Source organism: Genypterus blacodes, unplaced genomic scaffold (genome assembly GCF_046128005.1).
Source record: "Genypterus blacodes isolate CSIRO-AG114 ecotype Tasmania unplaced genomic scaffold, CSIRO-AGI_Gbla_v1 ptg000053l_1, whole genome shotgun sequence".
NCBI classification, from domain to species: domain Eukaryota; kingdom Metazoa; phylum Chordata; class Actinopteri; order Ophidiiformes; family Ophidiidae; genus Genypterus; species Genypterus blacodes.
Genome location: NW_027466865.1, coordinates 4397284 through 4423920, shown reverse-complemented (window position 1 = coordinate 4423920; position 26637 = coordinate 4397284). Strand labels below are relative to the sequence as shown.

The 26637-nt window shown below is 43.2% G+C and overlaps 1 protein-coding gene and 1 long non-coding RNA gene across 3 annotated transcripts; both read right to left on the bottom strand.

Annotated features, from left to right (window-relative positions):
• Positions 1–655: 655 nt before the first annotated feature.
• LOC143001402 (uncharacterized) lies at positions 656–2582 on the bottom strand. Its single transcript, XR_012963699.1, has 3 exons — positions 2494–2582; positions 1861–1953; positions 656–1737 (listed from the first exon to the last, which is right to left on the bottom strand). It is a non-coding gene; the product is annotated as an uncharacterized LOC143001402 (long non-coding RNA).
• Positions 2583–3634: 1052 nt separating this feature from the next.
• Positions 3635–16841, bottom strand: scarb2a (scavenger receptor class B, member 2a). 2 transcript variants are annotated; one of them, XM_076150657.1, is made up of 13 exons: positions 16295–16841; positions 11981–12138; positions 11700–11847; positions 10861–11055; positions 10346–10437; positions 9847–9966; positions 9496–9674; positions 8833–8951; positions 8561–8634; positions 8388–8439; positions 8126–8278; positions 7331–7378; positions 3635–6967 (listed from the first exon to the last, which is right to left on the bottom strand). In XM_076150657.1, exons 1-13 carry the CDS (start codon positions 16415–16417, stop codon positions 6830–6832), a joined length of 1599 nt encoding a protein of 532 aa, XP_076006772.1. In that variant the 5' UTR covers positions 16418–16841; the 3' UTR covers positions 3635–6829. The 2 variants fall into 2 exon arrangements, with proteins under 2 accessions (XP_076006772.1, XP_076006773.1); XM_076150658.1 differs by lacking the exon at positions 7331–7378 and having other exon boundaries at positions 16295–16840.
• Between the last annotated feature and the right edge of the window lie 9796 nt (positions 16842–26637).

Below are 26637 nucleotides of genomic sequence, written 5' to 3'. Positions count from 1 at the left end.
TAAAGTTATGATTCACTACCTGTGCAACCAGACTTTACAGTTCACTAGCTGTGCTGTGTAACCGTTGCTTTGTCTTGTTATGCATCTAGTTCACATGTGTGTCATATCCCCTAGGGCTCATTAATATTTCTTTCCTTTTTCTCCTTCTTTCTCTTTTCTTTCCGTCTCTGACGATAAAAACAATCCCAAAAAAGCATGCTCATTGTCATGTCAAATGCTTTCTTCAAAAGAATATTGAACAAAATGTGCATTTTCATATGTATCCAGGTAACTCAGTCCATCTCAGGTTGCGTGAGGCCCGAAAAACATCCTGAGCAAACGGACGTGACCCGGGTGTCCTTGCTGGTCGCTATGGCCGCATTACATGAGGTGGTTAAAATGTCTGTGGGGGTGCGAAAGGGTCTGTGGAGTGTTTAATGTGTTATAGAGGTGTACTCTTGAAGAGGGCAAGAGATTGATTTAAACAATGACCTGCAGAAGAGAGAAGCAATGTCAGTCTAAAAAGAGGAGAGTAAACACACTTTAAGGACAATTTCACTGTTTCAAGTGCAGCAGCTGGTACTTGGGCTGCACAGTGTCTGATGGAGAAACTATTCAAATTCAGAATAAACAAAAAGAATTCAAATTCTCACATTTCTTATCACATATTCTCACTTTATTCTGCAGTTCCCTGCATGCTAGTATAGTTTGAGATGATTTCAAAGGAACATTTCAGCTTCAGTGACCGTTAAAGCACAAACATGACTGACGACATGACTGACAAATTGTGTTAACTTCCTCTGGTTACCTCAACCGTGATGTTTGCCCCTCACTGTGCTCAAGCCCTGTAACACTGCCACAGAACGCTAAGTTCCTCTAAAATAAAAAAAAGGAAGGGGTAAAGCTGTGTTATTCAAGTTTCCTCCGAAACCTTCAAACAAGATTTGGGTTGAAAAGCCAGATGGAGCGAAGCGCAGACATGCTGGCACCTGCAGACTCTGAAAGGGATTTCAAGGACAGGTAGGAATGACGCGAGCACTCAGCACAGTTCACACGCTTAATGTAAATGTCCTGCGGCCTCCGGATACAATAACAGATGGCTGCGACTGATCTGCTCAACTGACGTGCCCCCGTGGTCATAAACATCCCCAAAGATACTTAATACTGAACCTGTTTGGCCTCAGCTGATTTCATCATGCCAAATAAGGAAATCAAATATATACAACAGGAATAAAGAAAACCCACCATAATCACTGGCAGAAGTTGAATAGAAGGGAAAGGATTATGTTAGGGGGGGGGGGGGGAACTTAATCAGATCTTTCAATAACAAGCTTATATCAATATATATATTTCAACACAATTCTTGTTTGGACTGGTACAAACAGAAATGTGTCATAGTTTACTAAGAACAGACTGAAGTAAACTTGGCGAGTTAGTCATCATTGTTGTTTGGAATCATCTGTTGGTTGATGAAACACGTTCACACAGATCACACAGAGATCCCAAAGAGAACACAGATGTCAATAAAATCGTCACAACATTGGCATTTTGGACAAACAAGTTACACTATGAGATGTACAGTGAAACAGGAGAGGAGTGTCAAAGATGAGGCAGATAAGGCAGGAGTGACAAGGAGAGAGAGGCGAGTACGTGGAGATCCTGAGGGCAGCTGGTCCCATCGTTCCACCTTAACACGTGAGGTGGAGCACTGATGGAAAACACATCAAGGCGTCGTTCCACAGATTTTCCACAGATATTCTTTATTTCACTGCCAAAAGAAAAGATCAGTTTCAGGATAAAACACATCCCTGTTTCTTTGCCTTCGTCTTCTGTGTGTGAGTGTGCATTGGGTGTGTGAGTGTGTGTGTACACATGCATCACTGGCATTAAACATTAGAGTTCTTGACATCTGCCTTCAAGGTTTTGTTCCCACGTAGGAGAGGCTGCCTGCACTTGTTGCATTTCTGGGAAATCCTGCGTGTAGAAACAATGATCGATGATGAAAGAAGTACTTAAATGCAGCACTATTTATGATAGTAAAAAAACTCTACATTATACGCTCCATTATAAGTATCCAGCGTTTTAAAGCTTAAGCATTTAGCAACATTACGTGCTAAACTATCAGAAGGAGCATTATTCTTGGAAAGGAATGCCTAAAGTTATTCAGCAGTAATGAAAATTCCAGTGGAGCAGCTTCATATCCTGAGCTTTTGGGAGTTTCCTGCTTTCAGGCACTGTCGGCATATTGAGTTGATTCCCGCTCAATTAGGTTGGTTTTGATTCATTTTAAGCAGGAAAACCAGCACTGAGCATTGAGTGTTTGCGCAGCTTTTGTCAACATTGGTCTGAAAACAATGAGATCAAAGTGGTTGGTATTACATAAGATAAGATAACATAATAAATCAGATCCAGACAGCAGTAAATGTTCAGAGCAGTTACATAACAATCCCGAGTCAACATTGTATTGTGGGTCCACTGAGGCCACAGAGGTTAGAGGTCAGATGTGGTAAGTACCTGCAGTTTGACACTGGCCGTCTGTATGATGGATGCATATCTGGCGGTGGCGAGTCCATAAAGGAGCCCTCTATGTTTGAGCTGAGTTTGTCCAGGTATTTATGAGGAGAGAAGCACTCAATGAAAAGAGGTTGTGAAGCAAAATGTCCTCTAACGGTCAGTTGAGGTACTGCAGGTAGGACCTGCTATTTAATGCTGAGTGAGTTTCTACAAACATAAAGCAGCAGGAATGAGAACAGGTTTTATTTTGTTGAAGTTGTTGATACCAGAGGGCGCTACAACTAAATTAAAAGTGTGTGTAATGACATCAATGCCCGCAAATGTAGAAAAAAAAGAAAAAAACATGCCTATTCATCCCATGATAGACTATCAATCAATACCGGCATATATCATCTGCTAAATAAAGCAATGAAACTTATTGTAGTCGTATCTTTCCCTTTTAGAAGGCGTGATGATGTGATGTAGCCGTTAGCACAGCAGGAATGCCTGTTGTCCTCGCATCAGCACAAGACACGTTTGGTCAAGGCTTGTTTGGCCTTGGCAGAGGTGTTTGCTCTAGCGAGGGGCACTACTGCTTTATTTCTTTAACTAGCAGCTTTAACTAAGTGAGACAAAACACAGCAGACTCCACATGAAGACTTTGCATTTGTTGCAACTTTATTTTCTTGCAAATACACTAGAAATGTTTACAAAAGCACTGTAGAAACATCTGTGCAGTGTAAATTATCAAAACTAAAAATGGATATTACTTTGAAATCATTTTGCACCTAACATGACAAGGGGATTGTCATTTTCAGCAGCAAAACAAATTAGTATCACCATTAGTGACTTCACAACATTTGATGGGAGAGATGTCGTTTGTTACAATGGAGAGCAAATGGAGGAAATCAAAAGGATGGTATGGCACAAGTGCTCATCCCTGAAAGAGGGCTTCATTCATCTAGATGGGTTAGACTGCATGTAAGCTTCCCTAATGCCAGAGCTGGCACGGCGGTAATCATCCTACACACTCACCCAGATTATCAGCCTTCCAGTAAACCGCTCCAGTTTGACAGAAACATTGCATTGGCTCCACAAAACTAGACTCAAACAAGATCACATACTCATCCGACAAATACACAATCTTCAACCATCCATAAACTCTTAGAGACATCTTTTAAAGGGCTCTCACGCTGTACAATGTGACATACTGGTCCACAGTTGAAATATTTGAGGAAAACAATGAAATGGAAAACCAAAATGAAATGTCTTTTGATCCCAGTTGAATATTACAAATTGACTGAACTACAAGAAATGGAAAGGAAACGAGCCCACACAACTCAAAGTAGCAAAAACCACAAATCTAGGAAATATGATACATAAATATTGTGTGGTCCTTTACAAAACATTCACAATTTATTTTACACAACGCTGTATTGCTTTTCCAATACAGTGCATAATACTGAATTTCCTTGCTCCCATGGAGCGTTGATTAGTTTTGTATGTTCTAGCAATACCCATCAAAACCCAAACTTCCCACTGTGAAAACCTTTTTTTTTGTATTTTTTGCCTTGATGGTAAAGGCACATACACACGCACATGCTCGCGCAACACTGTCGCAAATACTTCACTTGGCGTGGTGGCACGTTTACTAAGGTAGGCGGCGGAGGCTTGTGGCATGGCCGTTATCGCGGAGGACAGTAAACACGGTGCTGGGGGCCGATCTATACAGGTTATCTTTGGTCAAGCAGGGATGAGCCAATGGGCTTCAACGATTGGACTTAAGGTCGGAGTCAGACAGCAGAGTGGCGGCTAAGGTGTGTGTTTGAACAGATGGTGTACAAGCAACGCACTCGTGGGTTTAAGGTCTTTAAGGTTCAAGTCAACATTTCAAAGGTGGTTAATGATGATAATACAGTGATAATATCGGTGCAACAGTTTGCACAAGGCTGTGGTTGCTTGTATATATATATATATATATGCGAGATTAAAGGCCATCAGTGAAGCGTAGTATCCAAATGACTCACCACTGCCGCTATGTTCTATTGAATATACCCAGAATCCTTTGCCTGACACGAAGCTTCAAATGGCAACAGAAATGCTAAAAAAAGCACTTTGTCACCATTTGTGCACCTTCAGCACGGTCCAGTTTACTAAACCTAGCGTCAAACTCAAACATACACGTCATATGATCAGATCACCTGCTAACAGATGAACGAGTGGTTAAGAGGGTGATAACTTGTTAACGAGCCTTAACTTGTGATAACTTAAACTGCTATGTGGGATAAATGGCAGCAAGCTTTGGGTTTTGTATCTCGGTGCTCGGGTGTTTCCAGAGGCATCACAGAAAGCACCTCTGTGGCCAAGCGAGCACACTAGGGGAAATACAAATCCATAGGTTATGGCGATCATTAGCAGCAATAACAAATACAAAAAATATCAAAAAGAAGACACTCCATGTGCTGAAATGTAGGTAATACAGGCATGGATGCCAACTACAAAAACACCCTTCACAGCCAATACTAGCCAGGACAAACCATTGAAATAAGACTCTACATAAGGACTATGTGAAATGACCAGGACAGAAATACAGTTAACACACACACGAGGCAAAATTTCCAAGCCAAGTGCAGGGAATTTTCCAAGTTGACAGTATTATGGCCTCGATTCACGTTCTGTTGGCGTCTGCCAGTGGCTTTGACATTTGACACAACAAGTGCGGCAGACAGGACGAACACGAAAACGACACGAAACGTAAGACAAACAGTGATTCAAGTGCCACGTTTGCCTGAGTGCTCCTTGGCAAACCTAATGACCGCTGGGCCTTGTGTCCAGAGGAGAGCGGTGCACAGGGCGCCGCCAACTGTTTACATCGAATGATCCTACTTTGAAATTGTCCCAGCACACGCCAGTATCTATAACAGTTCAGCTGTATATATATAACATACTATAACCTGGTGGTCTTATTGGAGGACTGGTTTCGCAATCCAAATTGTGCTTTTCTTTAAGTAATAGTGTTGAGGTGTGCGAATGACGTAGCAGAGGTCGTAATTTCATGTCTTTCAGCACACAGGAGGCCTGCTGGCTGGATTAGATCAGAGGTATCTCAACTTTTTCCCTCCTTTACACATGAAACAAAACATTTCCAGCTTATTTTAACAACCAACACAGAACACACTGAACCGTTGTAAGGCAGAAAGTGGGTTCAAAGTCTCCCTTGAAATGTTTTGTAGGTGATTCTTTTTTTTTTAATATGTAATGAAACCTAAATGTGCATCACAAATCGTTCCACAGCTTCGCTCACCCGTCACCTTCACTAACGAGCGCTTTGATTAGCTGTAGCCTCTAGATTACTTCATTTTAAATTAGTGCTCTGGATGAAGGTGATTACAGAGGGAGAGGAGGATCAAAATCCCGAGTAATTCAGGTGTCAAACTACACTCTGCCCGCGTTGTGAAAAATATTCATCTTCATCATAAACAGGACGATGAAGTTTAAGACAAATGTGCCCTTAACACACACATTCACTAATCGACACTGGGCCAACAAGTGCTACAAGCTCGGGTGAACCCACTCATCTTAGGAAAAAGGCAAAAGTATTCAAATAGTTTGGCTCAGTCTGTTGTAAATAATTTGTTGGCAAAACCATTTTCATGGTCTGAGAAGAGAAGAGCGAGGGGAGTATTTTACAGGGAGAATTTTTTTCTTTTAAGGGGCTATTTGATCGGTGGGGAGTCTGTGGAGGTTATGTTCACACAGGAAAGGAAAAGGGCAAGGAGACAACTGTAACAACATTCTGCTCTTGTTCAGGTGAATGTGAACTGTCAGCGCACTTTGATCCCTACTGTTTGAGTCGGCTCAGAGGACCATGCATCACCCGAAGCTACCATTTCCCCTCAGGAGGTACAGAGGTTTATGGGAAGAAAAATAAAATAAAAATAAAGGCTTCTTGGTCCCATCCTGGCCCGACCAGTTGTCTTCCCCAGTTCCGGGGCCAAGTCAGGATGGAAAGAACGGAAGAGTGTAGAGGAGTTTGTCGAGTTGCAAAGTGTGGCAGGCGGGACGGGCCATGCTCAGCAGGTAGAGGAGGAAGAGGAGGAGGAGAAGGCCAGTCAGTCATGAGGGGGCTCAGTGAGAGGAGCAACGTCTTTGTTGACAAAACACGTACAGGGGCTGGATTCCACCCATCCATCCTACCCCCCCCCCCCCCCCCCCCCCCCCCCAAAAAAAACAATGTTGGTGGAATGGTGACACTGGGTGAAAATGCACTCAGTGTGCTAACCCCGCCCCCTGCATTGCAACACCATGCTCTCCCTCGGCCCCCCTTACTGAGCTCCAGACTTGTGTGTGACCTGGATCAACACTTCTGGGCCTCTACTGAAGACATGGCGATGTAGGAGCCGTTTCTGGTAGGCTGGGTGCTGTCCTTCTGGGCTTCTGATGGCTCGTCAGGTTTGTTGCTGACCGGAGCGTAAGCCGTTTCATCCTTTGCCGTCTGGACCCGAAGGGGGAACACAACAGGATGTTAGCACGAATCACAGGAGAGGCAAGGAAAAGAAGAAAAGAAAAGTCCCAATATATGCACACGTATGGAACACCGATATCAAAATGGAAAGACGTGTTGAACACCAATTTGACTTGTAGACCAACAAGTGTAAATATGAAACAGTTGAGACAAAAAAGCACCACAACACAATATCAACTTCACCAACTTGCAAAATACAGAAACCAACAAGACTAATGAGGTGAATATTCAATGAAATGATGTCCCATAAAGATAATTAAAAGTGGTATAATAAGCAGAGGTGGATAACAAATTAAAGAGGAATAGCAAACAAGGCAAAAATGGAAGACTTACAGAATAAGAACGAAAAGCCTCAGTAAAATCAATACGTTTTACTTCATTCTAAAACAGAAAGGAAAAAAGGGGGGTTACAGAAAATTAAATTTAGACATGGTTAATACAATTTCTCACATTGCAATTACGCATTTGACATTCTCTGGCTGCTAAACTGGGTGTCGCTCTAATCAAAGTCATGTTCTCTTTAAGTGGCGTCGCTGTGACCTAAACAGACTGTTTACCGTGACTCAAATAAACAATCTTGGGAGAACAGATAAGAGATTCACAGACGCTGTTCCCTCATTCCTGCGATTATTATGGTACAATGCACTTTTGTGCTTGGCTGTGCATCGCCTTGCTCACACCCTGAACCACACGAAAAAAGGAACAAGCGCTGCTCCTTCCTCCTAACAAGAGCTGCATTTACTGTTTGAAAACGCTGAGCAAGAACTAACAGCGTGCTTCTGAATTTTCACAAGTGTCTCTCAAAAAATAGGATCTTTGAGCATTTAAAAAAGAGCCCTATACTGGTAAAATGTAGTTATTATTTTAATTAAAACTGCTCATGCGGCCTTGCAGGTGCAGACTCATGCGTCGTGTTAGTTTGCATGCAAATAGCTTATGAGTTAGCCAGCAGCAGCTCAGAATTAAGGAACTGTTGCTACCCCAATGTTGTTGCAATGTCACCTATAACCAATCTAAAATCTATTTACTACTACTGTAAGTGGTTGTGCACACTGCAGCTTTTCACACCAGTGTAACTGAATTAATTCTACCCTTCAGGGAGAATCCGGGTGGAGACGGAGCTCTTACCTTCTTCTGGCGGTTTCGGCAGAACAAGACAACGAGGACCAGCAGCAGGATGAGGCCCAAGCCCACAATGAGCAAGGGGAAGTTGGACACTAGTGTTACAATTAAGAGCAGCGTCCTCATCTGAGAGGCTGAGTCATCGTCAATGGTCGCCGTCTGGAGTTAAAGAGAGATGACGGTGTTCTGGTTAGTGGTTCAACGTGCCGTTACTGCCTTTGTGCGGCTGTGAGGCATCAGAAGTGCATCATATTGTTGGGATTCTCACCTCATTGACGAACATGATGGGGAAAATGGTTTCGTTGATAAACCTGGTCGTGCTGTGGGACAGAAAGAGAGAGAGGGAGAGTCAGTGAGGACAGCTGGCTCCACATGTGGCCGCAGGGTGGACAGAGTGTCGCAACCGCGATGTGGACCAGAGTTCAACAAACTTTAACTCACGGGAAACCAGGGTATCTCTTCAGAATGACATTGAGTTGTGCTCTCTTGCAGGCACGAATCGGAACCCCAGTGGTCTAGAAATGGAAATACAGAGACCAATATTCAGCTCTTTCTGCTTAAAAGTGTGTTCGAATTCTCAAAGCAAAGTCTCCTGTATGGCAACAACAGCAATCCCAGTCGGAGTGATCATTTACAAGCACAAATAACTGCTGATATCTGTGGCCTTTAACGCATTGCAATAAATCACTGTGGCATTTAAATATGATCCATACCGGTTGAAGGTCAAGGTACGTCTCGTGTTCTTCCTTGTTTGGACTGAGACCGTCGACGGCGTTGATGTATTTGGGGTCGGCTTGGTAAAAGTGGGGGAAAGACACCACAATGGGAGCACCTTGTGGGAACAAAAACAAAAGTCTATGAGTCAGTTAAGTGTCCGTATCCTGTTTTCCTTCTAAACACGAGGGGCCAGAGAGAGAGACATGAGAAGACACGTGAGATAAGAGTTATATCTTTAACCGACAGATCCGAGCCACAGATAGCCAAGGAATGTCTGATTCAGGTCAGATGGAACCGATGCAATGATTAGAGGAGGTAAGGTGTGTGTGGGAGTTGCCCTCGAAGAAATCAAAGTGTAATAGTCATTAACGCATCAGTAGCAGTCGGTTTCAGTATTGAGCCAGTTGCGCTATTTCAATGACGACTATGAGACACTTCCATGGCCTTCGAACAAAGTTAATCATTGAACAACATTGTCAAATCTGCTTCAAATTCTGGGAATCTTCGATACTGTGATTTTTGGATGGAGAGATAAGTAGGTTATGGGGTTAGATTTGCTCACATCAAATCCAAGTGTTGGGTAAGTAGGTCAGACTCTGTGATAAGTTGTGTGTGTGTGTGTGTGTGTGTGTGTGTGTGTGTAGGGAAGGGCCTCCCACCTTCTCGACAAACGCTGACTTTCAGCACGCCGGTGCCGAGGCAGTCCCCAGCCGGCACACAGAAGCCCTCGTTAGCTGGGTTGTCCTTGGGGCTCATGAGTACGTCGGCAGGGGGCGCGAAGCGGTAAGCCTGGATGCCTTTCACCTCCACGTCCTCCACATAGCCCAGATGGATGGACCTGAGGACGGAGGACAGGGGAGGCAAAGTGGTTAGGGAAACACAGAAGCGTGCAGAATTCAATGGCCGCTATGTGTGGAGGAGAAACTGTCCCGAACCCTCCCGAGTTTGTCTCAATCAAAGAACATGTAAAGGCGAGTGTGTGTGTCACAAGTGTGTGTGTGCGCGCTAACCTGCAGAGATCGGCGGCAAAGATGTAGAGCAGCTCGTTCCTGGACAGCAGAGGGTGGAAGACTGCGCCGTCCGTCCCGTTGATCATGTTGCTCTGGTTGGAGGACCACCATGACATCTCCCTGTCGATTTGTATAAAACAGAACGCCATGACGACGGCTGGAGCTGCATTGATTTGCAAGCCAGAATCTGCTTGCGCATGCCAGTTACTTACAAAACGCAGTGTCATTGCAGAAATTCAAACATTTATTTTGCAATCCTGTTCTATTCAAAGCCAGAGAGCGGCTTTGGACTTTGATTCCTTTCATCATATACTAACAGGTTGAGCAAGTCAGGTCAATGCACAGAAAATCTGACTGGAGGTAGAAGTCTGCAGTGGGACGTAAATGCCTTCTATCACTGAAATGTTGCTACATGAAAGACAGAATAGTGCATAAAATAGACAGAGAGAGAGAGAGAGAGGAGGGAAGTGAAACGTATATGGTTCTTATGTCTCTTTACCTCAGGCCGTTCCATGTGTCAATCTTCCCATAATCCATGTAGTTCGCCTCCCCCGTATAGAACACAAACTCTCCTTCGTGGGTTCCATTTTTCTAAAAAGAAGAAGGAGACACGAGGTTCGGTCAGTGCCCAATTAGAAACGCCACTTTTATTTTGAAAGGAGGGTGAAGACAATGACATCAGCACTAAACTACAGGCTGGGAGTGCTGACGGTGGACCGGAAGTTATTCACGCGACCACACTCGGATCGCGAGTGTTGGTCTGACTGAGCTTTTCATGATGTCATCATTTTGTGTCACGGCACGCAGCCATTATGATAAAGATAAACAGGAAGTGTAAACATCCTCCATCAGCGTTAAGCGAATCTCACTTCTCATATAGTGACACATGGTTCCTCTTTAATGTCTTTTCAGTCACTCCTGGCAACCGAAACACACTTTGGTTTATTGTCCTAAAATGAAAGAAGCACTTATGTGGTGTTAGTGTGTGATGTTTGTGTGTGAACTTCAGCTCACCTTCCACATCAGGCCAAAATGCTCATCAACATCTGGCTTCAAGCCATGTATCTTTTTGAGCAGAGGGTCTTCAAAGCCCCACAGAATTTCATGGACGGTGCGAGTCATGAACAGCTCCACACTGATGCTCCTTAGCAAAATGGAAATAAGAGTGCGCAGGACGAAGGAGTATGAGCGCATCTCGTTCATCACCGCCTGCGGAAAAAGGAAAAGGAAAGGATGAGAGTCAGTCCGACCAGTCAAATCTGAGAGAGCAGGGGGCCACACTGATGGCAGAGATGGCAACCATTTCTCTCTTAGTTCACAGATCTACAGGCTATGCCAGACCAGTGACTGTTAAACAGAACACCGAACAGTTCCTTTTTATTTTTTTTTCATTTATTTTACATCCCAGGCGGGCCAGGACGGGGTTGTATGGATACGGGGTTGTATGACTGCCGGGTTGGGATGGGTTTCGGGGTGGGATACCCTTTCTTTCACAGCCTGTGATGCGATTTGTACTAGCCTACATTGCTGTTTGACATCATCCTGTGAACGCTGTGTTTACCCTATGAGATCATTGCAATTTCAATCTTCTTGTTTTCTACCTCAGGTCCTACTTCTTATGTTTAACAACATATATTAATGATACAACCCTCCTTCTTTCTCGGTCTCTCTCTCTTCTCCCTCTTTCTGTATAAAAAATGATCTCCAAAATATCCTACAATTGTATGCACAGTGTCATGTAAAATGTTTGCTTCAATAAAAACAAATAGCAAAAAGTATCTGAGAGAGCGTCTGTGATTGGTCACTGTAGTCACAGTGACCATACATTAGCCTGTACAGACACAACAGCTTACCACTAATGGAATGTTGACGGTCCTGAGCAGGTCGACTTCGGGGTCACCAGCGGATTTCTCGGGGACGAAGACGAACGTTTTGGGGTTCACGGCGTAAAGCTTGGTGCCGTTCTCCAAGAAAGTCACATTTTCTCTCGGCCGGTATTCCCTGATAAGGAAAAGATGGCAGAAGGAAGTTGGACATCTTCACGTTTTGACCCTGAACAGTATTGCTCCAACCTGCCACAAGCACACACACCCATATTTTCCAATTAACACACACCGATTGACTGCTAACCTACCTGTAGGTATAGGGTCCGATCTGTTTGACTGATGCCTTCCCACCGGCCATGAACTCTTCAGAATTGGTCACGTTGAAGAAATAATACTCCATGTAAACAGGTGGGGGTGGATTCTTCCACGACTCAAACACTCTGCTCGTCTCCGTCAAAGTCATTTCCTGGCAAGAAAGAGAGCGAAAGAGAGAGAAGTCAGATTGACAGTGAACCCCTCAGTGTTCTGCGGCGTCGAGATTCTCATTGGGTTTTCGTAACACAATTGCTTGCTGGAGCTTAAAGAACGACTCAGGCGCCTTCAGCCACCAATCGAGTGCGCATACGTGGCACTTTTCTGCGAGGAGCTGGTGACGGGCCAGGACGCCAAAACCCTGAGGGAAGGTGAGAAAAGTCCTTCATAGGTGAAAATCCATCAGGCCAAGCATAAAATGAGAGGAAATTGCAGAGCCACTGACCTCAGCAAGCCTGCGAGAGAATCTGACTGTCTGACCGCTCAGCCTGAGCAAACAATGCAGTAACACGCTGGACGTTTGAAGCAAAGACAAGACAAGACGCTGTAAGGAGAGGCTATGCAACTTTAACAGCTTGAAAACTGTAGTAATATTTGTTTTGACTGACATTTGTTTGTTAACCATTGAAAATGCCCCATTGTGGATGAGGAAAGGATGCCTATTTTGACCATTAAAGGAGGATATTTATAAACTGGAAAATGAGAAATGACCCACTTCCTTTCATGTCTTTTCCATGAACAGTTCCTGAAGGCTGCGGGTTCAGCGAGGTGCACTTAAGACCGTCGCCTTCAGCTGAGACACCGTGAGAGCAGGTCATAACTCAAGGTGTGCCACGCCACACGAAAAACAACAGTTCCTGTTTGGTTTGCAACATCCGGGATTTAAATAAATGTTTAGAGTCCAATTTCCAGGTTGTTACTTCCTGTTATAGATCTTCTCATATACGACTTCTCCAATAACCACGAACAAAGGGTGTGATCTAAATGAGAAACATCTTACAAACGTGGAAAACCATTTTAGCAGTTTGTCGTGTTCAGCACAGGTGTTGTCCTTTGTGATAATTATCAATATGACACATTCAGACTGAAGTCGTTCTTGAGAAGCAACTGAAACACACAGGAAACTCACATCTGTGCCGACTCACGTAGCGCCAAGAAGTAACTCCCCGTCTCAAGAGGGTCACGCTGCCCCACTGTAAAGCACAACATACTGTATGACTCAACTGACAGCAAGTCTTTTACACACACACACAGAGGAGGAACTTGAGGTATTTAAGAAAAGGTATTTCCACCGACTTCATCATTCTGAGGTTCAGTTATGCACTGAAGAGGAATCGAGTGACGCAAAAGGCCAGAACTGCAAAGCTTGGCAGAACGTAATAGTAACAACTAATGTGGACTAGGAGCCCTTTCACGCAGGGTTCTTTAGAATGTGGCCCTTCCTCTGCAACTCATCACTCGTTACGTTTGGTGAAGAAGAGCATGGGAGTGTGACCATGGCAGAGATTTTAACAATTCCAATGTTTACCAACCTTGGAAAAAGGTTGTTTCTGTCTCCAAAAAGCCTTCAAACTAAAACGTAAGTCATTTATCTCTGATACAGCGTGTTCTAATCCCTCGTCGCCCACAAACACACAAAGAGGGACAACGTGTTTGGGACTAAGGTTAATTGCCGCGGTTGTTTCTCTTTGGGGATTGAATCATAGGTGTTGAGACCTTAAGATAATAAGTTAGTCATCGAAATACATACAGGAATTGTCACATTTTCACAGGTAGCGGCAGTTGTGCTGCCTTGGCAGAGGGACAGCTCGAAGGAGTGGCGTCAGGGCGTGTTTTCCCTTTTATGCCTTTCCGTCAGAGCAGGCCGACACGGGATAGGCTGAGGCTGGAACAACAAGGCAACGCCAGATTGCTCTCGGGCAAAACTCCTGCCCCTGGGGCCAAGAAGTCTCTGAAATTCCTGACATGGTTCTTACAATGCGGCCCTCCACACCCAGCATACCGCATGAATCCATGTCCTGCGGGGCCCAACTCTGAGCTGCCCTACACAGATCTGTGTCATCCAAGCCACCATTACAAATAGATGCTTGAAAAGTCAGATTAGCTCAATTTTTGGTGTCCGGTCAGCACGTCCAGATTTGCGTAATTCCATGGGAACGCCGAGGGCAAAGAGGATTACCTATGCGGTCACTTTCTTTAAATCGAGGGTCACACCACCCTTATGCCCCTCCCTGTCACTGAACTTTTACTAACTCCCCTAATCTGTCTCGGAATGGGATGCTTCCATGATTGCAGAGGAGAATAATCACACCCAGATTCTAAATTTAACATAGGAGTGAAATCTGTGTCAGTGAGGCAGCTGTTTGTGTGTGCCGCTTTATTCTGTCCAGCAATTCTTCAGAGGTCTGCTTTTTCTCCCCTAAAGTGTATGTGTGTGTGTGTGTGTGTGTGTGTGTGTGTGTGTGGGGCGGAGATTGCGCCGGGGGGCAACAGCACAAAAGAGTAAAACATACATTGTGACAAACATACTCAACAGACAGTGATCCAAACTATTTTGACGGGTGAGAGGAGTGTGTGAGAGCAGCTGTCACGATCCTCCGCCCCTATAGGACTATAGGATTCCCACCCAACCCAGCTCCTAAAAATATAATGCTCTTTTCCATTCAGGAGCATGGATATGTAACCTAGACTACCATAGTAGGTAACGGGATACATTCATAATTCCTTGTGATACTGGGCTGTACAGATTAAACAAGTCCACTACATACAGGCGGTACTGCCCTCGTTTTCAATGAATACACTACTGAATGTAATGTATAATAACATACAGTAATGATATCATCTGACAAACAAACAACTGATGTCATTATAACTGTCCTACACAAACTGCTAACCCCAGCAGTCTTAGAGAGACAAAAAAGACTGTGTTTTAATATGAAGATGTTATCTGTAGTGGCAGGTCGTTGCCTTCTTCAGCATAGATGTGTCACTTCTTGGCTAAGCCTTGAAAACAGTGTTTGTCACATGCACGATGAGACTAAGTCACTTTCCTTACGATTGTTTATATTAAAAAATAGAAAAGCCAAAGTGGAAGTGTGGAACTGATGTCATCCATCTGATGATTTCATCTTAACTAAGGAACTTGCAACAGAGACGTGATCTAAACAAACAGTTAAAAACAATTTTATGTCAACTAACTCAACTGAATTGTGCTTCTTAGACTTGAATACTTATCACCCAGTTCATCTGAGAGCTTACGTTGCATTGTTGAATACAGACAGATTGGACAGATTACACGGGCTGGTTGAGATATCTGCCCACCCTGACACTAAGTTAAACTTAGGCTCAGCCCACCCTGGGAGACACTGTCCTGTCCTAAGCTCCCTTCCCCCCATTCCTATACATCGCATTCCCACCCCCTGCACCTCTGTTGGATGTTGATTTCTACTATTTCTACACTATTTCCACCCCTCCCCAGACTAGGAATCAGCCAAATGCTTGTTGGTTCTGCCCCCCCCATCAGCCGAATTGTGTCACCGGGTCACCCTCAGACAGGTTATTCAAAAGGGGAATCTAGCAGGAGGACAGAACCCGACACAAGGGCACGGCGAGTGTGTAAACCTCAAATAATTCAAAATATATTGCAGTCATAGGGTGGAGGTTGTATGGATGCGATCTGAACCACTGAAAGGCAGCAGCATAGACAGATTGAAATCTTTACCGGTTGCCAGATGATGCAAATTAAAGGCAAAGCGTGCTAAGGTCATATACATTCACTTCTGAAATCCTCACACGCGGATCTCATCGTGGGAGTCCCGGAGATTTCCGTGCACAAATAATCACTTAGTGCTCATTTGGGGGGGGGGGGTTAAAATGAAACATATACGTGCCGATCGGTCTTCTGTTCCAATACAAAATACCCAGAAGCTACAATCGTAAATAATGGGACTTAACCTACACGCTGCACTACACCGGATCATGCGGATCCATGAATGCGAAGCCTCGGGGTTGATCCTGCAGCGCTGTGTACTGTATAGGTGCAGACTGCAGCACGTTTAACAATCAACCGACAAAATAGGGGGTTTGGTGTACATCATTACGCTGCGCTGAGTGAATGTAAAGTACTTACCCGCCCTGTAACCTACTACAGCTGACATTCTTCAATAGGATCATTGACATAGCAGCTGAAACGCTTAACGTTTAACGTTTAAAGCCCTGAAGTGTGACAGATGGAAGAGGAGCTCAAACGCGATGAAAGGAAGGCAAACACGCGAGAAAACGATTTTAAAATCAAATGTAAATAAACTCACCTGTTTTAACCGGCTGTGTATCATGGTTTGGAAGACTTGAGCCACAACCAGGGCAATCCCGACGATCAGGAGGTGAGCACACACGATCCCGGTGGCGTAAATGGCACAGGATCTCCGAGTCATCTTGCTTGCGATTAAATTGCTCGAAAAAGACTGACAAAAACTTCAGTGAAGTCGAGAATAAGTCCCCGCAAATAACTACCGGTGAACACGGAACAACAAGGGCAACGTCCAAAGCAAGGAATCCGTCGAAAACTGAGCTGCTGCTGGGTTAAAGTTCTCTCTCCCACCCGCTATCGACTCCGGCGCATTTCTACGTGGATATCGCGTTTAAAACACTTATATTGGCACTGATTTTCTTAATTTGGCGTCATAACACTTCAGTGTCACCCTCGCTGAAATCGTCACCGGGGCGAGCGTTGAGGGAGATGCTCGGGTGGATGCGGCGGCCGGAGTGAAATAGCTGCTGAGAGAGGAGTGGACCCAGCTGAAGAAAAAGAATCCTCCTCCCCCTCCTCTTCCTCTCTACGCTTTAATGAACGCGCTCAGGCGAACCGCGTCGCTTTGGAGGCTGTATGGGTTATACGGGCGTGTGTGTGTCTCTCTCTGTGTGTTTGTGTGTACAACGTGTACATTTGTGTCTGTCAAAGTAGAGCCGGTGATAGTGCTCATGCGGCTGATGTCACCGTTTCTCACAGCGTTAGAATGACACCATCGCTAAGACGTTAAGACTTATCTTTGTGTGTTAATTCCAAATCTATGCGACTTTCCGTTATTTTTCATATATATATATATATATATATATGTTCATTCATTACAGATATTCATTTATATATATATCGGTTAATTAAACTTGCATGTGCTCCACATTAACTTGATGTACTGCAGATTAGTGTGTATCAATGACTTGTGTGTATATTTGAGTGAATTCAGGGCCATCTACAGTATTTCACTTGTATTCTCTCTTCTCTCTGTAAGTTTATCTCTACACGTGTTGGGGGAATTATGTTCGAATATCGTTCTTTTTAAAAACCATAAACCGTTAACAAGCATCAGCTGATGACTTTCCACAACACGCAAACAATGTGCGAGTGAGTGACATCCGGTGCCTTTTATACAGATTCCGCAAATCTCGCCTCATCGCGAGTCGTTAAATAAGCTCCGCGCGGTCATGAATAATGCACGTTCAAGCATCCCACGAGCGATGACGCGCGCCTCTCCTGCCTTCTCATTGGTTGGCGCCAACCCGGACCATCGCGAGGCCGGCCTCTGATTCGTCCGACGTGTTTGAGTCCGATGAATCGACTGATTTCAGGGCGGGGCTGGCTTAGAAAAAAAAAAAGAAGATGATGGGTGGGGGAGGGGATGGGGGGGCGGAGGGAGCGAGGGGGGTTCGGGGCGGAGGGCATGTCGATTGTTTCGCTCGGCGCCACAGTGAAAGTAGATGATGTGATGATGTGCTGCAGCGGATTTCGTTATAACCCAGAAACATGCAGAAAAAAGCAGAGATTGTGGTCTGAGCTCGCTGCCTTAATGAGTTAGACAAGATTCTGACACTGACAAATATAAATAAGGGAACCATTTGGATTACAATGTTCCAAATGTCCCTCCAGAATGAAAACTAATTATTGTGCTGCCAAACTTAACCTTTGTCAGGCCGCTTGACCTGGAGTACTTGAAAAGACTCCTGCTGGTATGCAAGGTGATATTTTTCTGTATTTATTTATATCAAAATCAACAATCTATGTAAATTCTCTTGTTGATATTAGTATTCTTTCGTACACGCTTTTAAAGGAGCGACTGCTTGTAAAATGGCTGTAAAGCAGAACCATGTAGGATGTCACATGTTACCATAAAACCTCTGTAACGATTCAATGGCAGCAGATGGTGTGTGAAGCATATGTGACACGGAACTGTATTAACAGCCATGACATAACTTCACAGCCACACTCTACAGAAATCCATTTGTTTTATCACGGCAAATAGTGATCCCGTATATATTTGGCTCGCCTGCTGATTGGACAGGTTTTCTAAGTTCACGTTACGGAGGAGGACAATTCAAAAATGTTTTTAATAACACCAAAGCACCAACATACCACTAGCTGCAACTGAATTTGGTCCAGATGCTGCAAATGCTTCAGTGAGGAAAGGTCAAAGGTGAAATTCTCTGGGATTCTGTGGCACTTAAACATGTATAGGTGTAGACTGAAACACAACACCAAGGACAGTGATTTAGAACCATAATGTGAGACGCCCCAACCCGTGTTTAAAGATCACGCCAGGTTGATGATCTCAGCAGCTTGCATTTACCTGGAATTCTGGATACAAGTTTAGACACCAGGTTAGACGACCATGAGACACATAAATTTGTCTCCACTCACCATGTCCAACCAGACATCCAAGCACTATTTATATGCACTGAATATTCAGAAAATGCAAGTACAAGATAGACATGGAAGGAATTTGTAGGAGCCTGCCATTCTATACCGATACATAACATGTAAACATCTTCAGCAACCCCACATGCATTTCCTCAATGGACAGACTCTCAAACTCTACTGGGATCGCATTTTAACGTGGGTGTAACTTGTCATTCCAAGGCTTGTGATGCTCACTGTCACTTTGATACAAGCGATTAATCCATAGATAATGAACGGATAATGAAAATGGTCTTCGGTTACATTTTGCTGCAAATGCTGCATGGACAGTAATGGACACCACAGACGAAAAGGTGAGCGCAGTCTATGCAGCAGCGTCTGCCCTCAATCTGCCCTTTCGCCCAATCCATTCATAAGTAAAGTATGACAGAAAATGAGCATTTCCCTTATGGATGGGATATTTATATAACACATACTTTCATGTTGTTTACGGAAAAGAACCGATTGGGCTGGTCCCAACATTAATGCAATTGAGTGTTACCTCATTGTACTGAGGTCTATATCCCAGGGGACGGGTGGAGGTGCAGGAGGGGCGCAGCATCTGTTCAAACAAGTGAAGTTTAAAAATGCTAAAGAAAATCATCAGGGGGGAAGGATAACAGTCAAGTAATGCAGCAACATTGTTCCTGCCAAAAGAAAGGGTGGGAGGGGACGGAGGGTAAAACGGTTCAACCTTTGTAATGGTTTCTTTTTATGTTTGATCAGCAGAGCGACACTGATTCTTTTTCTTTTTTTTCTTGTTGTTGATGGAAGCCGAAGACACCCAGCTTTGAGGGCCTACACAAAGCTATTTGATGACTGGATCAACCTTTTTTTATGTGAATATCCTCTATGTACAACACCGTAAAATGGTCCACTGTGAGAAGAAGGCCCCCATTCATAAATCCCACAACAACAAGACTTTTATCTAGAGGGTAAATAATTTTGGACAAGTTCTTCTTTGAAATCTGGGTGTCTGTTGTCCCCACAAATCAGTGATTGTGCTCCAACACATTTTGTCCTCCAGCTAAATTTTTTTTCTACCAATACCCTTTGGTTTGCACTTTGACATGACCAAAGTGCAAATGTGTCTCAACAGTGAGCACATTTATCTGGTTACAATGTCCATTCATGCAGTTGCAGTTAGGAAATGAAATTATTCTCAGAATGCTTCATGAATTCTGTGCAGTCAGACTTTGCAATGGCAGCAGTGCAGCATAGTTAATGTGCTATCAATTGTGGACTTAACATCATGTGATGCTTAGAGTAATATAAGTTCGCTGTCCACCCAATAAGAGTTTGGATGTGAGTCAGCAGTCACCCTTGTCTCACAAGCTCAGACAGTTTCACTCTGGGAAGGAAACTATAAGTTACTAGAGTTCTTTACAACTTCAGTGATTGCTGACAGCTGTAATTACAATCCAGCAATAACAGCAAACTACTTTATTACTAGGAAGCAGGAGCGCAATCACAATACACCCACTTATATGTTCGTGATGAGACTCAAAGGTCTTCCTCGCTTCGGGCCCTCATCAGCTGCAGCAAGCAAACACAGGCTGAGGAAGGTAGATGTCACCTCGCTCATTCTCTTGACCCCTGACCTTTGTTAATGTTTATCACGAAAGCCAGTTTGACATGGAACAGACGCCTGACAAAGGTGAAGGGAAGCTCGCCATTTCTGTCCTGTTAATCGTTGCAAATGCACACAAGCAAATGACAAACAGAGCCACGCTACAATTTTTCTTGCTGGTCATTTCGTAATAAGTGTTGGAGTCCTTAGCAATGTTTCTGGCAGGTTTGGAGGCGACTGGAGGAATGGTGCTTGCTCTTGTGCTTGTATTGACGTACATTCAAATTTTTTACACACCCTGTAAAGGCTCCTGGGTGGATTACTGTGAGATTTGCAGAAACCAAATTTAAGCTCCTCCCTTCATGGTAAATATTAAATTACTCATGCGTATGCAAACATCTATCATTGTCTTGAAGGCTGACATGATCTTCCAATCAAATTAGTTCTGTTGGACAAAAAACACTGCCAACACCCTTTTCTAGGCGTTCTGACTCACTGGCCTATCTGAAGGCGTTCACCTCCATGTGTCAACAATGGCTAGAAAGCACATGAAATATGCTGGCTGGGTCGGTCTATGTTGCTGCTGCCGTTTTTATAGACAAACGATATCACAAATAAGCTCCCAGCCTGTGATGGCTCACATTTCCATATGGCAGTCAGTGCTTTGACATGCACACGACTCAGATGTGTGTGTATGTGTGTATGTGTGTATGTGTGTGTGTGTGTGTGTGTTTGTGTGTGTGTGTGTGTGTGTGTGTGTGTGTGTGTGTGCATGTGTGTGTGAGAGTATAGGGTATGTAGTATTTAGATTTAATAGGCTCAGTGATTTCCCAAATATATGTGACTTGTGCCGTAATTGCAGTATGGATCTGCTCTTTGATGAAATACATGACTATGATGTTTACATGCTTGAATAATCCTGTGGTCCAAGTCTAGACCTGACTGAACCTGCTTCCTTTCACTGTGATGTTTGAATAAAAACAAACTTAATTGCCTTAATCAGAGCATAAATGTTTTAAAACACACGTAAATGCTCTAGGTGATCGTAATCTGACGTGATGTTTACATGCACAAGTAAACCTTTATTGCAGATCTGGACCTGTTATCTGATTTACTTGAAAATTAATTCACACCGACTTCAGTCTGATCACCTGATGTTTGAAAAAATCAATGAATTGCATTACTTGGATTAGCATTGAATATATTCATATTTTGGAGAAAAATGAGCTGCTCCAACATGTATCAAGAAAATTCTACAAAGAAATCATTGTTATCATCAAAAACAAAACTTTCTCTTGGTTATTTAATCTTGTCCTGAGTGACACTCGCATGTATAACAGCGTGCTTTAAATCACCTTGAACATTAGTCTCTAAAAGGTTATGAAAACTTAGTGTTTGATATTGAAAACTTGCAAACTGTGCTCTAAAGAAGGTACAATTAAAAGAAATAAAACTTTGCTTTTTAGGAAATGTAAAGACCTCCAGCATCCACATGAGTCACATTCCATCAGCTGTCCTCCCTGGCTGAACCTCCCTCCTTATATCAATACTGTTGGAAAAGCATTAACACATTCTGTAAATTGTTCTTGACATGGCAGTCTCCTCCACCCAACAAGGTTGCACCACAGTGGTGCCTGGTACCGAGCATTAAGTCAAGGCATTTGAGGCCCAGACAGGCTTTGTAAGGCCAAACACTGATATACAGGCATAGTTGTGAGGGTGGAGAGCTGAGAGGAGTGCCAGACCTTTTCACTAGAGGTGATTCATGCAAACTAAGCCATAAAGTGCTATGGAAGGAGTACACTATACTGAATTTATTTTAGTGATAGTCCATTACATGCTCTCCTGGGAGAGGATCACAGTGACCAAAAGAACTTGCTCTGTTGGAGCAGATTAAAGAATTCTTGTGTAATATAAGAAAATAATGAGCCGTCTGTGGAAGAACATAAAGATATTGGACCAATTGCAGCTTTTTTCCAAGCACATTAAGGTCTATAGGTCAATTGTGTTCACTGTATAGCATGTTTTCCTTTGTTAAAATAAATATAACATGTAAGCATTCTTGTGATATGGCCTCTCAGATTATTTACTCAACAGCACTTAAGTAGTGGTGTGACCTAGAAGTCCTTTGTCCACATAGGTGTGGTCAATTTCCCACCATTCAACTGGCACTTTGTAACAGGAGACAACAAGTCATTGTTCCAGAAAGTACGAGCAAAGATGAATTCAAGGAGGTTCTTGCAGCTGCAACATATGATGACAACAGAATAATGTGATCATCATAACATTTAATTTAGAAAGAAATCATCTTTAGCCATTTCAGTCAGTGTCCTTGCTTGGCCCCCTTTTCTCTCTAGTCAGAGACTTTATGCAACAATGTACGCTTTGTGGAGTCAGCCATGGCCTGGCAAAGGCAGCCCACAACACCGCCTCACTCATTAGACCATGAAGGAACTGGATGACAATACATTAGGTATTTTATAATTTATAAGTGCAAGTAAAAAGATTCAATCTTGCACTGCAATACATGCAATTGTGTGTCTTCAACAAGAAATACAACATGCTTTCATTTCTAGGTCACATAAACCGATACCCAAAGATCAGAGAAGAAACATTGGTGCCCAATCATTACTTTGTTACAATTTATTTGCTTATTTTGATTACATTTTACAGAAACACAGAGAAAGGCTTCCAACCAGGGGTTAGATTGATAAAAAACAAACATTTGGCATTTTTCAATAACAAATGTAAAACTAGATGGGCACTAATGAGGGTGCATAGCTCTGTCAAGGTCCTGTTCTCATTGCATACTGGCCTTGAGAAAGAACAAGACTGATAGGACATCATTGTTGCATCATAAAACAGTGCAGTCTGCTTAAAATGTAGCCACATGCAGACCAAATTGCACCTATTGATACTAAAATCACATAAAAACAACCTATTCCTGAATCTGGCTTACGGCAAGTTTCGTCAAAAATCAGTTCCAAACGTTTTGTGTAACCAACAAACAAATACATCAACTGGTATGGGTGTCAACATAAAACACCTCCTGGAATTTGTCCTTATTCCGACACCGTCAAAAGATCAATTGTGGGTTTTTTTTTTTCATTCTTCCTGTTAAAAATGTTAAAAAGCCCCCTGAGACTATACAAATAAATTTTACTTATCAAAAGATGGGAGAACATTGGGAAAAGAGGGGACCAGGATGGTGCCACACCTGTATGACATCCTGGATCTTGGCCACGCTCCCTGGTTTATTGTTTTCTAAAGTCCCTCAACATCCCAAACGCACGAAAAGACTGTTAAAAATGACGCTAAACCTGTACCCTCCTACGGAAACCAGCATGCTGCCAGATCCTCTAATTTTGCTGTAAACAAAGGCAGTTTCCCCCCATTGTACCCACACTGTCAATGACAAGACCAAGGTCTCCAGAGAAACATTAATGGTGTTCTGTTGCTTTGCTTTTTAATATCATTGTGCATGTGTGGAAATGTGGGATCCTACATCAACAAATAGAAAATACATCAAATATGGTAAACAGAGCACGACTGGTCCATCTTCCAATACAATGGATAATGTATTGAAAATAAAGTTGACGTTTGCGTGTGTAAACTACAAAAACAAACACCTTAAGATGTTTCCCATGTTATTTACTCCCACAGCTTTTTTTCTTTTTTTCCAAAGGGGCTGAGCTTTACAAAGTCAGGCCATCCTTGTGCAACCATTTGGAGAGCTGTTTGCAGACAATGAGCGTTTTCACTGGTGTCATATTTCAGTGTTACTATATCAGGATCCATGTGAAGGAAATCCTTTTGAAGAGGAAAGATAGACAAGTACGAGTACACAGAGTTTCAGGCGTTTCCTCGATGTCATTAAGTTGTCAGAGAAGTGAATGAGCCTCACATGAAAAGGCAAAAAAAAAAAATAATTTAGAACTTTGTGTGAGTCCAACTTATGCGGGAACATGGGGATGTTTTGATCAGCCTGTACGGACAAATTTCAGTCAACTTGCAAGATTATATATTTGTGAAGACCTGCACAAATATTTATCAGCGGTTCAGACGAGTCTTGTGCTGAATTGCTATGTGCAGGTGTGCAGAGTTGCAGTTTGGATGATGAATACCACGTTATACCCCATTATCACTTGTGAAGCTATCATGACTCAGTGCGGACTACCTACCATTAAAATTTACACATCGCACTCGCATTTTGGGGGACAGAAGAATGACACCGAAGGACACGGTCGTCGTTTGGAGTAGCAAATTGTGATGTTCACGGCTCGCGCCTCGCCAGTGCCAGACCCCCCTCATCCCCGCCCCTCTGTAAGTGGGAGAAATACATTTTTGGGCAAGAAGCTGAGTCGCATGAATGGAATATCATCTACAATCTAAAGTTGGAATTTCCTCTCAGTTCATATCTGATGTAACGTGATGGTGACAACATCAGTCATTCACAGAGTGGCGTAGCTGCTGAATGGCGTTGTCGACTGTCCTGTGATAGCCTGAGGAATCCATGGCAAAAGGAAAATAGACAAGCATCAGGCTCAGGGCTGCTGAAGTGATAGACACATACACTCACTGTGTGTATAGGCTCCAGTCTCGCTGCACGTAATGGAAGCTGTAGGCTGTTTGCCATCAGGCAAGCCCTCAAGTGTATTTACTAACAAACAAATATGAAAGGGAACGGAAAGGGACCTTGTTTGGCCTTGGTGGAGGTATGCACTATGATGAGTCGTTGGTAGATACTGTGACCCCGACTTTAACTACAACAACAAACCGTCTGTAGGGAAACTATGCCAAAGTTAATTCTGAACAAACAAAGGCTCAGAACTGAAATAAATATTAAAATGTTACTGTTTCAGACTGACAGTGTAGTTGGCAAACACACACAAAAAAGCACATTAGACAGTTCACCGACTACATTCAACTTGTTTACCGAGTTAGTTTGTTACTATAAATTGGGATCATCAGTGTTGAGAGAGGGAAACAGTAGTCTCTCTGTCCCTGCAGTGTTTTCCCCTGTGTGTGTGTGTTTGAACAGCAGGAGAGTCCAGGGACCCAACTCAGCCTAATTAGTCAATTCATTATCACTGATGGGGACCACATGTGGGCAAAGTCAGCCTATGACACTATCAGAGAAGCTGCCCTGAGGTTTCCTAATCTTTTTAATCTTAGCAGCCTGAGGGACAAACCACTGAACACCATGTGACATAAACACACAGGTTCAGTTCAGGGTAAGATGGATTCAGATAAAAGCAACAGGGGAGTTCCCCATTTCAATGACGTACAATTCAAAAGCTATAGATCAAATAGTGGTTATTACAGCGCCACCATCAGGCTGACCAGTACAAAGACGCAGTGGCTTTTTCCTTGGATCACGTCCAACTTGCCCACCAAGAGTCGTTGAAATTGGCCAAAACGCTCTTGAGATATTCTGTTAACAAAACAAACAAACACAACAATACATAACTTCTGTGGTGGAGTTATTTATTTTACACTTTAGTGAACAAAGGGTTACAAAAGGAGACAAGACACAAAATGTTTTGCTGCTAAATGCTTTGTTATCAGTGTTTATTATAGATCAACGTGCTTTCAATTGATTGCACTGTGATCGTCATCAATATAATCGATTATAAAGGCTGGATTTTGCCCTTGTGTGGCACATTTGTCTCCCGCGAGACTCCGCTGTTACCATGGTGACCGACAACACACCGCGTGGGAGGTAATCACGGGAGACAAAGTTCTGTAACTTTCAGGTGGATTTCTAAAAGTGATTAAAACAGTCAACAAAGCGCGATGGAAACTAAAAACATGCGGGCCATTTTCCCCTGGTGAGTGCCTTACATGTTTTTCGCGAATGATGTCATTATTGGGATAAGATTGTTTGCTTGAACGTGAAAACACCGAGTGATAAGCGCGTGTTTGATCACATATGATCTTTGTAGTAATCGTGTTTCCTCTGGTACCTGGATTTAATTGATATATTTGGAACTGCAGTGTATTAATACTTTACATTAACCACAACAGGCCCACATATTAACTGCTCATCTGAACTGAACCACAGGGAGGACACAGAGATTAGATAAATAAGAGTGTGTAAACAATAGATATGACAATCAACCAAAATGCCTCATGTTTATGTCAGCACAGTGATGACATCTGGCTATTCTTAGCACTTAACCATAGAACCAATGACTAGTGTACTAATGTTTACCCACTCTGTGAAAGGTATGAACTCAACAGTGAACACCAAATACAGCTTAAGTCCCTTGACAAGTCTACACAGTATGTACACGTGGATGCCGACATTACTTGTTATTTACATCATAGTCACATGACGTCATGAAATTCCACAT